The sequence below is a fragment of the Sylvia atricapilla genome, chromosome 1 (genome assembly GCF_009819655.1).
Source record: "Sylvia atricapilla isolate bSylAtr1 chromosome 1, bSylAtr1.pri, whole genome shotgun sequence".
Lineage (NCBI taxonomy): Eukaryota > Metazoa > Chordata > Aves > Passeriformes > Sylviidae > Sylvia > Sylvia atricapilla.
In genome coordinates, this window is record NC_089140.1 from 148,924,850 (window position 1) to 148,942,108 (window position 17,259).

Here is a 17,259-nt window from a genome sequence, read left to right on the forward strand (position 1 = left end):
TGGTCCCAATGTCCCAAAGAGACATCCTTCAGTCTACCTGAGTAATACCCAAAATCCATCAGCAGGCTGCAATCTTAACACACAGTCGGGGGAAAAGGGCATTAAGAGGTTAAAGTGACACAGAAAAGAAACCACTGCTCCTCCAGCACTGCTGACAACCACCAGCTCACAGATGCTGCAGCTTCATGCATCCTCACTTGGCAAAGTAATTAACCCAGTACTCATGTAGTTATCACAGTACTGCAAAATCTGAAATGAAACTGAACTCATTCGAAAAAAGAATTAAGACTGTTTCAATAGGCAATTTCTTTGCTGTGTCCCGGGGTTTATCTTAAAATAAGATGTGGCCACTGAAAGAAACTCTGACCTCCTGCAAAGCATGAATCAAACCTGACCCAGTAATATCTGCCGCAGGTCTGCAGGGTCTGACTGAACAAGTGTGCAACTGGGAGGCTGGGAGGAACTTTCAACCTTGAGTTTAAGATTGAGCATGGAAACCCCACACTGCTGAGCAAGTTCTTCTGATTGTAAACTGCTTTATATAAAAAATGAACACTTCCACTTAGTTAATGTTTTCAAGCTTCAAACCACATCCACAATTAGCAACGGTGCTTCTCAGCTGTGGGTGGAGATATTTTTATGAAAAATAAGCTATTTTCTCCATGACAAATTAAAAGGAGAATTATTTACCACTTCACTAACTTCAGCCCTTTGGGACGACTGTTCTGCCAAGCTCATGCAAGCTCACCAAGAACACTGGACTGGCAACTGCAGGCAGAGTTCACCTTGCACAAATCCTCAAAAATTAAATTGAAATCACTCCCAGTGCAGAACCAGACTCACATTGCCCATTCTGCCTGTCCAGCTACCCAAACAGATCTGGCCTTTCTGCCACATGTACAGAATTGTAGCCACACTGTATTAATTCAGGAGCACCCTGTCCCAGCTGTGTGTTTTCCAGTCCTGCTCCAGCTCATGTCTCAGTGTAGAATTTGCATGTGCAGTGGATACACCCTGCAGTGGGGTCTGCAGGGTCACAGTAGAAGCTGGAGTAAAACTGAAGAACAAAGCTGACCCAGATGAGGGAGTAGAGCAAAAAATAAAATCTCACTCTCTCTTTTCTAGAGCTTATATCATATAAAGCAATGATAAAAACTACTTACTATATACCTGTAAATTATAAAACCAAAATACTAGAAACCTGTAAGCCAGCTATAAAAAAACATCATTCAGAATTGGTTTATATGTGCATCCTGCATAGTCATATATATATATATATTTGCACACACAGAAACACAGGACCAAAAAGGTCACAGCTCACCAGGTACAGGTGAGTATAGGTACCTCTATAGAATAGAGCAGTAAGTGCTCAAAAGGAATAAAACACACTTCAGTATGTGAATCCAAGTTGTATTCCTACCACACTGCACTGAGAAACATCCACCACACCACTGCAGAATGCATCTGTGGCATCACTGCTTACTGCAAAAGGCATTTCATATCTGTAATCTGTATCTGCTCCTGTCACCACAAGAGGAGTGACTAACCTGACCAAGCAGAGCACATCATTAGCTGGCACTGGAAGAAGAACTTTCTACTGAATAGAATTTGCCTCTCCAGTGAGAAAAGCTGCTTAGGGTTTGCAGCAAGCACCCCCACACTGGAGTGTAAAGGGAGGTGTTCACACAGAAAACACACACAAGCTGTGCAGCACTTGGCTCCCAGAGGAGCTAGAGGCAATGTGGATCAGGCAGCAGCAGCTGGGGTGGTGGCTGGGGTAGCAGTTAAGGAAGCAAAGCTCTCACAGCTCCCCTTATGAAAAAAAGGGATTGCTCCAAGTGTTTTGCAGTGCTCCAGTGCAGAGAGAGCATCTCAGTGACATCTGCAGCTGCCCTTGGCAAGAAGAGAATTCAGCTTCATACACTTAACAAGGTGTTTGCTTTTAAAATTAACCTCAGCTCTTGACTAGCTGAAAAATTAAACTTATAATAAATCACTACAGGAAGGAAAAAAAAAAAACAAACAGGGAAGCAAAGCACAGTGATGCTGCTTTGTGAAAACACTATCATTACCAGCTCCTCAGTGTAACAATGGAGAATGCCCTCAGGTTTATTAATTCACACTAGGAAATCTGTGGCTTTCGGGTGGCTTTTTTGACTCCACGCTGTTTATTTTCATGACTGCATATTCCACCCATGTGACCTTTTTTAACAAAGAAAGGCTTTGCTCTTGAATATATAAACAGGCCATTCCAATCCTCTACAGTCAAGGTGTAGTTATGATGATGACACTTGTGGTTTCCAGTCGATGCCAAGTCTCATTCTCAAGTTTCACTTCTGGCAACGCTGCTTCTTTTTCAAGTCAATGAAGTTGCACACTCTAACAGGGCACAGGTGCCAAGTGCAAGACCTGGCTGCTTGTTTCCCTGGACAGCTGAGCCGTGTTTTCACCTTGCTATCTGTTTCGGGAGCATAGTTTTCCCTTATATAGAATCTACTGATGAAGGATAATTTCTTACCTGCTTCAGTAACTCCATAATCCTCTCCCACAAACAAACGGGTTTTGCCTCGTCTTGTGAAAAGGAAAGGTGGGAAAACAAGGTGGTGACACCAGCTCAGAAAGGAGCTGAAGGACTTTAGCCAATTACACTCCAATATTTAACCAGGTAATAATAAATCATTTTTATCAAGTTGGTTTATACTGACCCAGCTTCAAGAGAGCTAATACAGCTTATCCACCTGCTACCACTGGCTTCAGTCAGCAGCATCTTAAGGCTCTGACAAAATCAATCCAAACAAAGACTTGGAGGAAAAAACCGAAAAGGATATGCGTGTCATGTTAATGCAAGTGATCAGTACAATTCCTGATTAAAGCCAGACACATCTTTACAGACATCAGTGAGGGCACCTGGCTCCAGCTTTTCAAAGAAAAACAAGACTGCAAAAAAACTGAGGAAAGGCAAAGTGCAATGTTACCTGTTAACTCTTCTAGGACATTTTTCTGGCTTTATATCCAATTCATAATGATAGATATCTATTTTAGGAATGTCCATTTCAAAGAAGTTGGCCTGCAGTTTGATTGTTCTCCCAGAAGTGCCAAAATCTGGTCGAGGAGGAGGTTTGAAGGCATATCCTTGTACTGGTGGTGGCAACGGGGGAGGAGGTGTGAGCACTGCAAAAGAGAGAAAGCACAACTTAAGCATCAGCTGTCCCAAATTGACATTTCAGCAAATGTACAGGCTGTTGGACCAGTGAAGCCTAGCACATTTAAACCATGACTTTTTAAACAACTTAAAATTTTTTTAAAAAGCCCAAACCCTGCTTCCAGGAGACCATGAATCCTTTTTTTTTTTTTTTTCTCATTCTGGTTCATAATTTGTTGTATTTCCTAGCCCCAGTTACTGAAAAAAAAATAAATCTTAAAATCAGTTACATTTTCCTATATCACAAGTTAGCTGGGTGGGAATTTCACAGGCCAAGAAGGAAGTCAAGAACCAAGACCCTCCTTGCAGGGAAGAATGTTCATTTTCAAACAGATCTAACTACATTTATTTCTGCAAACACCTATAAAAATGGAGTTTCCACCACTTTCCTCCATGCTGCAGCTCTCTGTATTAGAATTACACCATATCCTACTGCCTCCTTCACACAGAAAACGGAGCAAATACTCTACTGCTGCTGTGCTCAGTTCCTGTGCTCAATCATCAGCTGTTGCTCAAAGTGAAGCAAAGCACAATGGCTGTTTGCTGTTGTTTCAATTCAGGAAAGCCCATTAAAAAACCACAGAAAAGTGTGTAAGGTACCAACTTGGGTATTCAAAACTCCTGCAGTCTCAGTGCTCAGGTGTTCTGTGCTCTGGAGCAACAACAACCTGCAGCAAAATCTTCACATGTGAAATAACCCAGGAGGTTTCTCATTACTTATGTAAGAAGCCAGGTGTGGTTTCCTAAGATTATCACATTCAGCTCCCTGCTAGCCCAGAAACAATCACATCCCTTCATTACCAGGTCAGTCACCAGTTTTCCACCCTGCTTTCTCTACTGGAAAGCTGTTCCAGAACTGTGATGCTCTAATGCTCAGAAAATGTCCTTCCATTTTTATTTTTTTGTTGGCAGGCTATATTTGGTGGCCTTCATATTGAGTACTCCTGACTGTACTTCTGGATTTAAACCAAATACCCATTTAATACTAAATTCTAGACTGTACTCCTTCTGTTAGTCCCTGCTCATAAATCAGGCGTCATCATTCTCATCCTTCCAGTCAGTTTTTCCCGGAGAGGACTAAGTGATAACCACACTGGGGGCTTCCATCTCTCACGTGAAAAAGGCAGATTAATGAGCCCTTAAACTGCTTTTGCCTGCTCTATCACTGTCTTGTAAAGGCCATCCAGTGACCACTCAGGGCATGAGCACCCATTTCAGTTGCTTATGATCATCTCCCAATTCCCTATTCACTACCAGCTATATTATCTTTAATATATCTACTTTTCTAATCCATATCTATTAACCTGCTTTCTGAATGATGCTCAGTCACCTTCTCCTGACAATGCCTCCTGCACCACCACGAAATTTCACATACCTATTACAAACATTTATGCAGTGTTGCTAATGAAATAATAAGACCATTCCCAACATTAGTAGCATCAATTCTCAACTTTACCCCTCAACACTTCCCAAGGCCAGTTTCCCACTCATGAGTATCTCCCTATTTTTACCACCCTACTAACAGCACCAATTTCCCCCTGCTCCAAGTACTTATTCAGATTTGACACTAGGAAAATGATAGAGGGTTTTGTTATTATTTTTTGAAGATCTTGTTTCTGATCTTGTCTCCCACATATATTCTACAGCATCCACCCTTTTAATTCAGGCTACTGAAATCCAATTTCCTTTTTTCCCTCCCTTTTATAAACATTGCTGTTAAAGACCGTGGTTCTCTAACACTAACTCGATCAACACATTAAAGTCGCTTCTTGCTGAAGATCTGCATTTCTATAACCTAAAACTTAATGTTTCAGTACTTCAGCTTTGCCTTCAATGGCAAGATAGCAATTTTCATTTGAGTATTATTCATCCACGTTGCTTTTGCAGTGTCAACAGCTGCCCTGAAGAATGGAGCCAAATATCACCTTAGCTCTTATCTGTAACCCAGTCTTGCCACGAGCAGCCCATCTGCCTCTGCATCTGACCTTACCCACCTCCATCCCTCCAGGCAAGACAAAGCACCCAGCTCACTGATTCTGCTCAACCTTTGGCTTTTTTCTGAATTCCTACACATCCTGACTTCTGAGACATCAATTTTCATCTTTTCCCAACACTTCCAGGCCCTCTGTTGACTTCATGTTTTTCTGATGGTGATTAACTCGCTCAGGTGGCCCTGCAGTCACCAGAATCCTCCTGTCTGGTGTGAGAAATTCAGTGTCTGTGTCATTCAGTGGAAAGTATCCTCCGCTGTAGCTAGGACACCTAACAAAGTTATTGACAGCATTTTCACTACAGCTGCGAAGTAACAGAAAAAACACCCCCACAAATATTTGTACTTGCAATATACCAAAGGTTTCTGTGATCCTCCTCCAAATCTGATCAAGAGGATTGGCACAAAGCAGCCACCTCTACTCCTCCAGAATCCTGTTTGCCATCACTTCCACCTCCCCACCCCCTCCAAAATCTTAAAATAATCTGTCTACCACATACATTTTCAGTCACTCTGCTGCTGAATCCTTTACAGATCACCACTGCACGCATTTTTATTTCCATCTTTCCGTAACAGAACATTCCCATTTGAAATTTATGTCCTAGTCATTAACTTTATTCTGTGATTTTTGTGTATTTCCATGATTCCCACAATGCCACCCATCATAAAATATTTTCCATTTTCTGTCCAGGCTCCTGCATTTTAACATTTCCATTTCTTGTTATCCACACTCTGCATTCCACATTGCCTTACCACTATTACCTGGCTAACTGTTATCACAATATATTGATTTCCCTTCTCCTTCCTGATGATTTTAAGCCTTCTAACATTTCTGCATCTACTGCCACATGCTAATTCCACTGCCCTTCCTCTTCTGTGCCAGATTTGGTACATCATGACTAATTTTCAAATGACAAAAATATTAAACTTAAAAATTGGAAGTACAAAGAGAAGCATGATGGAAGGGACACGTGAACCTCACAAGCTATGCTGCCAATTAAGTAATTCTGTAATTAAGCAATACATCTTGCCTCTGTTTTAAAATGGGATTGTTTAGTGCTTCACAGGGGCGTAACAAAGCCGTATCTGTAAGTGTTCAGGGATCAACACAAACACATGTTGCTCAATAACACCACTGCATTCCTCCACTGGAGTTTTAGTGACAAACAGTGAATAAAAGTGAGGGTTCAGCTCCATTTTTGAGAATAAGATGAAATGCTGAGAGAAGCACAGACTCCTGGGGAAAGATGCGAATGCAGTTTTATAACCTGCATCACTCAGAGAGATAAAAAGCACCAAGCTGCCCAGAAACCAGGACCACTGCCACCCTCTATTTCATCCTAAACAGTTTTTTCAATTATTTGGGTTTTACGATCCAATTAAAGAAAAGAAAAAAAAAAAAAAAAAGTGGGGGGAAGCTATTTCTGGCTCAACTCCCAAGGCAAAACTTATTTAGGGCAGGGTGTTGCTTCAAGGAGATAAGTCCTGTTTATTAAACAGCAGCGGTGACCCGATAAGCGCTCAACCTACATTTCTGCCGCCTGAAACAGGCACGTATGTGTCAACTACAGCACCGAGGGATGGGACCTGGACTCCGAGGGAGAAAAACTAAATATTGCAATCACTGAGCTGAATTCACTTCTTGGATTCCTGCCTCAAATCAAGAAAACAAAATCAAAACTATCTTGTGTAGAACTTACTACAGCAAGTGGCTGTGAAGGGTAGAATCACGAGATACTGAATTTGGTGCTAACAGAGCACAGAAATAAGGCTTGACCTCCTATCAAAACATGATAGAAGCCTTCAGTCTTGATCAGGTGGTAAAATTGCTGCATTCAAAGTGATTCAGCTGCCCTGTTCAAACACTCCTGCAAAATTCCCATCATTCGCCCACTTTTAAATGCAACAGAAGCTGTATCAACACAGGAATATTTTCCTTAGTGCCAAGGTTCCTACTAGGAAGCTTTTGCAGCCTGGTGAGGTGTGTTACAGAGCATAGCACTGGGCATCTGAGATAGAAGTGATGCCCTGCCCAAGGAAACCTGCCAAGATTCATGCAGAGAGGCCTTCATGGACACAGATGCTGCTTCTGGAGGAAGTATTTCAAAGCACTGGAAATCTACATGCATTCCTGGATTTTACTTTTAAAGTGCTGTCAAGGAAAGAAGGGATTAGAAAAAGATGAAAGACTAATAAACTGGAGCATCCATGTGATAAGTATGGAAGCTCCTCACTCATTTGACAGATGATAAAATGAATAATTTCAGAACATTTCAGCCTTGATATGATGATTGAGACCATCAAGAGCCCCATTTTCAAGGTGTGAATTAAGGTGAGCTGGGTGTGGAATAATGGGGTGCCCGTATACTGTCTTTAGGCTTTTATCAGGAAAGAAACCAGACTTCCTATTATAATTCATCCCATCTACATAAACTAAATGTTCATAGCTATCAATCTTAAAAGCAGCAATTTCTACCAAAAAAAAAAAAAATCTGGAAAAGACAGATATCAGAAAAATTACAGTCTTGTGGCAGCTTTATGAAATGGAATTAGCAATCAAGCAAAATTACTCTGTCAAAAGATGGGGGGGAAAGGTGGTGGTAGAGGAAAGCTTGGATAATCACAGAAATGCTGCGTTAGTAGAAATAATTTTTGCTAATTGAAAGTTACGGCAAGCACAAGGCTGGCTGCTCTTATGCCTGCACATTACTGAGGATCAAAATCAGAGATAAAAGTGATTCAGGGAGTGAGCAGGCCAAGACACTCCTAGTCTATAAAAGTGTGAATGAGCCACACACTTTGACAAGCTTCTACTCCAAAACCCACACAATTATGTAATGATGGTTTTTCAGGACCATGTGCTCCACAAACATTTCCCAGACTTGGAGCATTCATTTCTTTGTCCGTTCACCATTTTTTAAAAGCTTAACTGCTGGCCTGCTCAGCATGCTGCCAGTCAGCATTAAACTTGCACACTGGAGATTTTTTAGCAAAGAATTATGCAATTTTAAAGTGCAGTCAGGAGGCCCAATGAGTTACTAAATCAGAAGGGGCCAACGAGTTGCATGGAAGGGCTTGTCGACACAGGAAATATCTGAGCATAATTACACCAGTGCAATTATATCAATAAGTTTCCTTGTGTGGCAAGTCCTAACTCATATTTAATAATCAGGTGATGTTTTCACACTCTCAGTAGGTTTTAGCACTGGGCTCATGCAATCTATGTCTGCTAAGGAGAAGACCTCTCCAAAACCATTTTCTAAAAATATATAATCCCTAAATGGAACTAAAGTGAAGGAAGCTTTATTTGAAAGCATCACTTTGGGTTAAGGTTTCCAATATCAGATAATAGGGCTGCTCTTCCACATCATCACTAAAGGTGTTTTAGGTACAACCACTGTGCACATTCACTGCTGCCTCCAGGACAGTCACTGATGCCCTCACACAGACCCAGCGAGGATGCAACCTTTGCTCCTTGGGCAAAAAGGGATTTAATAACTTGTCCTCAACTACTGCGCAGCTACTTTGCCTCCAGAACTGAAGGAAATAAATAATGATAAATGTGTTCATCATGACCAGGTTAAAAGAACGAAGACTGGCAAAGGAACAGCCTCCAGCAGCTGCTGCAGAGAAGCAACAGGATCATGAACACAGAACAACCATAGGTGGGAGAGACCAGGCTGACTTGTCAAGTTTTGAATATCTTAAGGACAGAAGTTGCCACAAACACCTCTTACAATCTGTTCCACCCACCATGGTAAAATAAACTTGTCTTCTACTCAAACTGGAGTTTCCTGTGCTCCAGCTTCTGCCCTGTTCTGGTGCACCTACCACAAAGTCTGGCTCCATCTGCTCCAAAGGTTCCCATGAGCCAGTTGTAAAGCTGGAAGAGCACTCATTCCTCTCCTCCTCCTAAGGCTCAACACCCTGATTACCTTCACCTCTCCTGGTGTGCCACCTGCTCCTTCCCCCTGTGCCCTGTCACAGGGCTTGCAAAAGGGTCATGTCCCCTTCTGAAGTGCTCTTTGAAGTGGGAGAAAAGGAGACTTGGAGAGGGGACACCCACACCAGGGGAAGCAGGATTTCCACAGATAGTTATTTAACTACCAGTAATAAAGGGAGTTCAGAAAGAATGGGGAAAACACCCAGTAGAGATTTGACAGGATCTGTGCAGAGTTTTTATGTATTTTAGTCACACATACATAGTTAGAGCAAGAAAAAAAAAACAAGGGAATTCAGCCTTTTCTTTTTAGGACCCAACTGTAGAAAAACTTGGGGCTGTCTTCAAATTCTCTGTAACTTCTGGCTTTCTGTTAAGAACCGTTAGGGAATGATAGGAGAGAGGCTGGCAGTGTTTTCTGTGAGATAAGAGAAACTCAAAGCTGCAGCTCCTAGTGCCTTGATATTTTGGGACAGAGGAATCGACATGGAACCTGTAAGTCTGTCTGCTGCTCATGAAGGATTCATTTAGAGCATGGAAACCAGAGGCTCTTCAGTCAAGCTATAGAATTCTTGATTAGATAATGCACAAGAAAGTGTTACAGACTTATCTATTAATCTCCAGGAATTCAACAAACCACAAGGACAGCAGAGGAGATGATGTAATCAGATTTTCAGTTATCATCTTTGACAAAACATCTTTCTAAAGGTTTCTTCTGGTCCCTCAGTGAGCAGCTACCACACTTTCTGACCACAGCACATTGCACATGCCAGGTGGACTACTACAAAAAAAGGGTTGGTTTAATACTGATGAGCAAAATGAACAAGTTGTCCTCATATTTGGTCATATTTTAAAGTCCTCTTGCATGACTACTGAGATGTTTGATGCTACTCTGCCAGATTGCTTCCAATTTCTTATTGCTGTAGTATGAAACTAAATACCTTAACAGAGAGTGAAGTGTCAGATAACCAGAATGTCTTCATAACTGTAATCCCATTATGTTCAGTAGACTACTCCAAACATCATTTTATGATAATTGTCACTTCCTGTGAAAGAACTCAAGCAAGATTAACCTCTCAAGTCAACCCTTTTACCTACTGAAAGATGTCCCTGCCCATGGCAGGCAGGTTGGACAGATGATATTTAAAGGTCCTACACAACCCAAACCCATTCTATGATGATTTTGTCTGGAATTAGGAGTCAGTTACAGATCTTCGCTCCATTGGTTACCATGATGCCTTTTTTGACCTCTGTAAGATACAGACATGATCTCTTCACGGTGCAGGAGTGATGTGATTCCACTGAGACCAGAATCACTCCCAGACACCCAACGGTGTGAGCTGCACTCACAGATCAAAGGGAGAAGTCAGACATCAATCCAGTTTGCTTTTAAGTCAGGACCGCATTTCAAAGAACATGTAAGAACAAAGAAATGAAGAGGAAGAGATTCAAGGCTCCAGCAGAAAGCAGCAGACAAGAAACTAAGAACGGTTCTTTCCAGCCCACAAGCTGCTTCTGGACAATGTCAACTAGCAAAGGACAACAAGTGTTAGTACTTTGCTTTCCTCCCACAACCTCCTTGCAGCCTTGACCTTCAAAGTCAGCCTCCAAATTTCTGAATACCAACAAGCTGCTTCTCACCACCTACAAGTGGGGTGAGGAGTGGCAGAGCACCACCAGAGCACCCAAACTGCAGTGCTCACAAACCAGGTGCCTTAACCGATCCCTGCACATTGGAATTTTACCAAGGTCTCCACAACCCTTCTGAAGGGCCACAGAGAAATGCTTTTAATTACAAGCTGCAGTTTGAATTAAGTCACCCAAACAGTGAGCCTCATCCAAACAATGGAGGGATGCTTACGGCCTTACCCACAAGTCAGCAGCCCAGTTTGAAGTTAAATGTGAATTCAAAGTACAAATAACTCCATCCTCAGACAAACCTCTACTCAATGAAGGGGGAAATGGAGAACATTCTTAGTGCTATTTATCACATTTGACCATCATGATTTCATTCCCTTTTCCATGCCTTAGAAAATGATGTTGAACTAATTCCAGATGTCTTTCCTAACAATTTGAAACACAGAATATAGTGGTATTTTCTGCACTCATAAAGAGCACTGCCTCCATTCAATACAATCTCTGTTCTTTGCCATTTCAAAAGACCCAAAATGAATAAACACATCTTTTAAGAGGAACAAAAAAACCTCAACCTACCTACTAGCAGCTATCGCTCCCTTCAGGCTGCTTCTCCTCTAAAGAAGGTAAAACCAGAAATTCCAGTATTCACCATCCACATTATCCCTCCCTTAAACCTTGTTTGCATTAAGTTAGGAAAGAAACGTGTCTCCCCCTCCTTCTGTACTAACCTGACACTTGGAATTGCAGAGTGTTGGAAACATCTAACCCACCCTTCACAGGTGTTACTTGTTTTCATTTTGCGTCCACTGCAGGCTGGTAATGCATGACTTCTTCATACAGTCAGGATTGATCCTCCCAAAAAATTTAACACACAGACTGAAGTTTCCATCACTACCTGGTGTGAACATGAGACAGATAAGCAATTCCACTCAGTCCCCAGGAGCCACAGTAAATCCAGCTGCTGCCAGGTGCAGAGCTGAGCTCAGACAGGGGTACACGGCCCCAGCCCCATCATTAGGTACTTCAACACCTTCTGCACACACCAGCTGCCATCACACAACACCAGGAGAACTGTACAGCTCACCCTGACACTCCATTACCTCCACATCTCAGGCTTTCAGAGATTTTTTTTTTCTTCCTCAGAAGTAGTAAGAATGGTCTCTGCATTACAGCCCACGAGCGGATGCTGGATAGATTAAACCCCTGAACCAGAGTCAGAGTTCTCAGCAGTGCTGCTTCCCCCAACACCTTTCCCTTCCCTACCATCACACCATCATGCCTCTCCTGCATTTTTAGAGCCATCCGTGCCCACATGCACACCAGCTCCACTGAATTAACGAGCTCTGATGGCTTGGGCTCTATTCCATGGCCACTGGCATGGTTTTCCATGGCTTTCCTCACCAGCTGGAACTGGTGCCACAGAGGCCCCAGATCCACGTTCCCTGTGGGACTCACATTGTGCACAACTTAATGAAACACAGAAGTGATTGTCCTCAGCTAACTAAAGAAAGAAGCTTGGATGGTTCTGCTTGAGTTGCACCTTTGCAAGCACATTTCATACCCACACAGACTTTGGCTAGCAGTGCTTTTGTGCAAGATCTAAAAATTAAAATAAGTTGTCTTCATTCCTAAAAACCTTTTAATATACAAAACTTAACTGTAGAGCTGTAACTCAAAAGCAGTCATGTCTTCCTTGAAAAAAAAATCTTTTCCCATACCCACATGAGATTAATCTACAAACACATGAACACTCCCATGGTCCAGTTTCAGAATACAAAATTCCCAGTTAAGAGCTGAGGTAATGCTTTATTTTATCATTTCAGATAGTGAAAGCAGCTGTAGCAGCATCTTCAACATGCAGTAGTATCTCCTGTGGTTTCCTGAGATAGGGTTGTGGTTTTCAGCATCACTGCAAAGAGGGCAAAATGCAGGTTCCTAATAGTGGAATAACAGAGATATTACAGAGTGTAGGCCGGCAGCAGAAGTTCCCCATCAGAATTTTTTTCCATTACACCTCAGGTTTTTTTCCTCCACCTGCTTCTTGTAAGTAACTGATGTTCTCATATTACTTGATATGAACTAAAACCCAGCTATGAAAGGCTAAAAAAGTCACATAAAAGTATGCTACAGAGAGGCCTCCCTGAAATTTGATACTAAAGGGAATTTGCAAGTCAACTATTAGGAAAAAAACCCACCACTACTGTATTCTTATCACCATAACGAGACCCAGACAACAAAGCTTCATTTCCTTTCCCTGGCGGGAAGTTTCCTCCTTCTGAAAGAAGCTCTGACTTTTTAAACAACACACACCCTTATGCAAATATTCTGAATCCCTATGAGTTATTTCTTCACTAAATGCTGAAGCTCTTCCCAAAACGAAATGTGCTGGCTCACGGAGAATTAATTCTTCTGCGTTGTCATTTCTACACGTACCCGGATTTCTTCTCTATTTTATTTTTGTTTTGCTTGTGGTTTGGAGGGTTGGTGGTTTTTCGGGTTTTCTTTTTAAGCCTCTGCCTCTCAGTAGACTTCACAAGAGAAATATGTAAGTCGGCAGAGCTGAAGCGGACAGGTATCATTTGAGAGACCTTAGGTTTCACCGGCAGTTAGAAACCACAAACAAGGAGAAACCCCCTGTTTTCCCAAAGCCTTGTCCCCCATGAGGATTTCAGAGATGATGGAGGAGTATGATGGGGCAAGAGTGTACAACCAACAGAGAAACTGATAAAAAAAGCCCAAAAAACCAGTAGAAAGGGAGCATTCAGTGCAAACCACAAGCTGTATGAAAGGACAATGAAATAAGTTCATTATCAAAGTCAAGACACAGCAACATTTAGACAGGAATTCACCCCTCACTATGAACAGATGCCTGTCCTTTAATAGCAAACACTTGCTAAACAAGTTTCAGAATGTATATAATGGAGGCCCCAGTTAATTAATTATGTTTTAAAGCTTTATTCATCTACATGACAGGTTTAACTTCAAACAATTTTTTGATTGATCTAGCTAAGCCAGTGAAACCTCCACTCTTGGGAATTCTTCTAAAATTGGCTTATTTAAAATAAATCTAAATTAGCACATCCACACACATTCCTACTACTAAATTAAAATTTAAATTTCATTATTTTCTCACATTAATAAGCTCTTGAGTACATTTCATGACTAAACTAGGAACATAAAAAAAGCATTGCTGAGACAGAAAGTTGCAATACTCCGACCTCTGACATGAGCAGCTCAAACAGAACCACCCACAGTGTCCAACGCTGCCAAGGCAGCTCCTCAGTGGCCACAGAAGAGTAACTTTTTTCCTAGACTATATACAAAATCATAAATATCCCTTGATACACATAAGTTTCAGAAGTGTATTTTCAAGCTTCCCAAGATAACATGCTGAGAATAGTTTATTTCTCAAAAAAATGAAACTTCAGTCTTGCCCTGCATCTCCTCTCATCACCACCCAACACAGGCTGGAACTGACAATGAGACATTAAATTCATGTACTGTTTAAAGACACAGTCCTCAGACTTACATACATTTTATTAAGAATATTCTCCACCTTCTGATCATAAAACAGCTTGCACAAGAGAATTCAATCAGGTTGTCCCAGGAGAGCTTTTGGGAAAAATTTGTAGAGCCCAAAAACTGCAGATGTAGAGCTCATAACTTAAGTTATTCTGCATCTCTGAAAAGTTAAATATTTTAATGCTTCTCCCAAAGACAAAGACTGCATGACTGCAGAGTTATTAATGTTGGGACCTGGTCCCCAACAACTTCACTGCAGGTGGCAATAAACTCTCATACAACAAGACACAACACAAGTGAGCAGGACTACAAAAAACAGAATAGGAATAGGGAGAACAAATTACTCTCACCACACCTGTGATTAAAAAAAAAACTTTAATTCACAACCCAAATAGTAACAAAATTTGGTAGCACTGTCGACAGCTCAATGAGTACCCGATTCAAAAGAAAAACCTCAAAGCAAGCTTTGGACTGACTTGACTACGCCAGGATCCACAGTACTTGCCCATCTAAATCAATGGTTGTTTCCACCTTGGCTGTGTCCAGTTTGGTGAAGTCAAACAGAAAAAAAAAAACCCAAAGAAAACTTTCCTTCCTAGAAAGCCTGAGCACCAGGTACCACGTGGCTTCACAGCTGCAGCACAGCTATAAAGCAGGGTATTTAGGAGAAGTAATTTTGCTTAATGTGAAATGCAAAGACAGAGTACAGAAACAGATTAAATAATGCTCACACAAAAAATTTTCACTTGAACACACCAAATATTGTTCTGAAAAGAGAACAATAAAAGCAAAACAATTAAAATAGAGAGTTTAAAATTAATTGCACTTATCTGTGGTGATCACTAAACAGACACCACAGATTAAAACAGTCCTGAGTATATAAAAATACAGGCATCACCTCAGTCTCGAGGATTTAAAAAAACTCCACTTCCTGGACAGTACTAGAAAGTCTCTTCAAAGCACTTCTCAGAAATGGCTACCAAAGGGACTCACAGATTACAGCTCTGGTGTAAAACATGAGAGACACTACATAAAGTCAGTCTACCTGGGGCTGATATTATCCAGGTTTGTCTTTTCCCAATTTCTAAATTTAGCAGTATAAAATATATAATGAAATTTTTAAGTTCAAATTTGGGTATTACAATATATGTGGGAGAAAAAAACCCCAAACAACAAAAATTCCCTTTGCACTGAGTTCAAAGGGTTGTGCTTCCCTAGTCAATAGGATAAGAGATATTTTACATTCTAGTGGGCTGCTTTGTGAATAGATCAGAAAGGATGCAAGATACTAAAACAAATTAATTGGACAATGCATGGAACAGATCCCTACCCACAGCCACTACAGTTAAAACGACGTAATATTTTCCACCAGCTTTTTTTTTTTTTTTCCTCTAGTTCATAACTTACCAAAAATAAGATACTGGAGGCTGACTTTTCTTCATTTAGAGATTTAGCAATAATTTCTGGTAGGCTGAGTATTAGAAACTTCATCACTAAAAACACGACCAAGCGTTTTACTTAAACATGAAGTAAGAGAAGCAAAACACCAAAATTTTGACAGGCTTTACAAGTTCTGTGAAGCTGTCCTCAGGACAGGCTTAGTCAACATGAACAGGACTTTCATCAGACATGTAAAGTTCCTAATCTGTGTTTGCAAAGCCAATTTAGCAGAAGTTTACTGTGTTTGTCAGCTGATCTCTGCAATTTCTGGAAAGCCAGAGGTGTTTAGAAGGGCTGGTTTCTGAAATGGAGAAATCTCTCCATGCTGTACAGGGGTACAAGAACATCAGATGATCATCTAAGGCGTTTTGTCTTTAACGTTTACTGAGTTAAAGCATTTCTGTGCCTTTTCCACCCTTCTGGGAAAGAGAGGCAGACTGGTGGTGATAGCAGTGAAGGAAGGGCTACAAATGGTGAAAAAAGAACTTTCCTGGAAGTCAGGAAAGTTCAGGTGCCCCTCTGCACTGTTCTGTACATTCCAATGCACCACTAAGTACGTCAGCACACGACAATTCCGCAAAAGTGAAAAAACTTAAAGAAGAAGTACAGTAAGTGCATAAAATCCCGTGTAACCACAGAGTCAGAACAAGGGAATCCTGCTGAAAAAGGTGTTTCACTATTTCAATAACAAACAGCACACTTCAGTTCACCGAGGAAAGGAGGAAGTTTGGTGCCACTTCTGACACCACCAATTATCCTTCCATCAAACCACTGCATCTTTAAGCCACCTGAAGACAACACAGTTATCTGAGACGAAATAATGATATAGAATTTTACTTTCCTTAGGAAAATACACTGGTCATGACACAACAGGTTTGTAAAAGTCATGCAGTGTTTGTAGGCTGTAACTTTGTTAAATGCAATTTCAATTTTAGCTAAAACGAAGGAGGACTGAGGCTGTATATTGAGTTTTCATTCCCTCCTCTTTGTGTGGCAGCTTACAAGGAGTTTTCAGCATAAATTCACGGTCTAAAATTAAGCCAGAGAACTGGAGGACTCTGTGATACCAGCAGCAGAGTAAGACCAGGTCCACATCCACCCCCAAGAGAACAGAAAAAGCTTTTTTAAAAGAAGGGCAGACCTTTATCACGAGGTACAGGGGAGCTTTTGCTGCCACTGAAACACAAGCTAAGAGGACACTGGTGGATTAAATTCCACCAGATGAAGATATTGCCATTTCTACTACCCCAGATAAGGCATGAGCAACATCCTTCCCTGCACCAGATTTTAAGACTGAAGACTCCCAAAGAGAATCAACATCCAAATCTCAAGAAAATATATGCAAGGTAAAAACAACTACCTGCACTGAAAACCAAAAGTAACTTACAAGTTTCAACAGTCTATTCACAATTTTTAAAGGGTAACTTAAAACTAAATGACAAGAAAATAACTTTAGTTCCGCTAATTTAATGAAGTTGTTTCTTGTGCTAGGGGAAAAAAGTTGGTATTTCACATGCAAAGCTATAA

At 41.1% G+C, this 17,259-nt stretch overlaps 1 protein-coding gene across 2 annotated transcripts in view; it reads right to left on the minus strand.

The window, feature by feature from the left end:
• Positions 1-17,259, minus strand: part of AGO2 (argonaute RISC catalytic component 2) — a 57,408-nt gene that overhangs the window by 37,195 nt on the left and 2,954 nt on the right. For both annotated transcript variants that reach the window (XR_010745449.1, XM_066336571.1), the window contains exon 2: positions 2,976-3,171. Coding sequence is in view for 1 of the 2 variants with exons in the window: in XM_066336571.1 (XP_066192668.1) it covers positions 2,976-3,052 (77 nt within the window). In the remaining variant the exon portion in view is untranslated. The remainder of the gene's footprint in view (positions 1-2,975; positions 3,172-17,259) is intronic.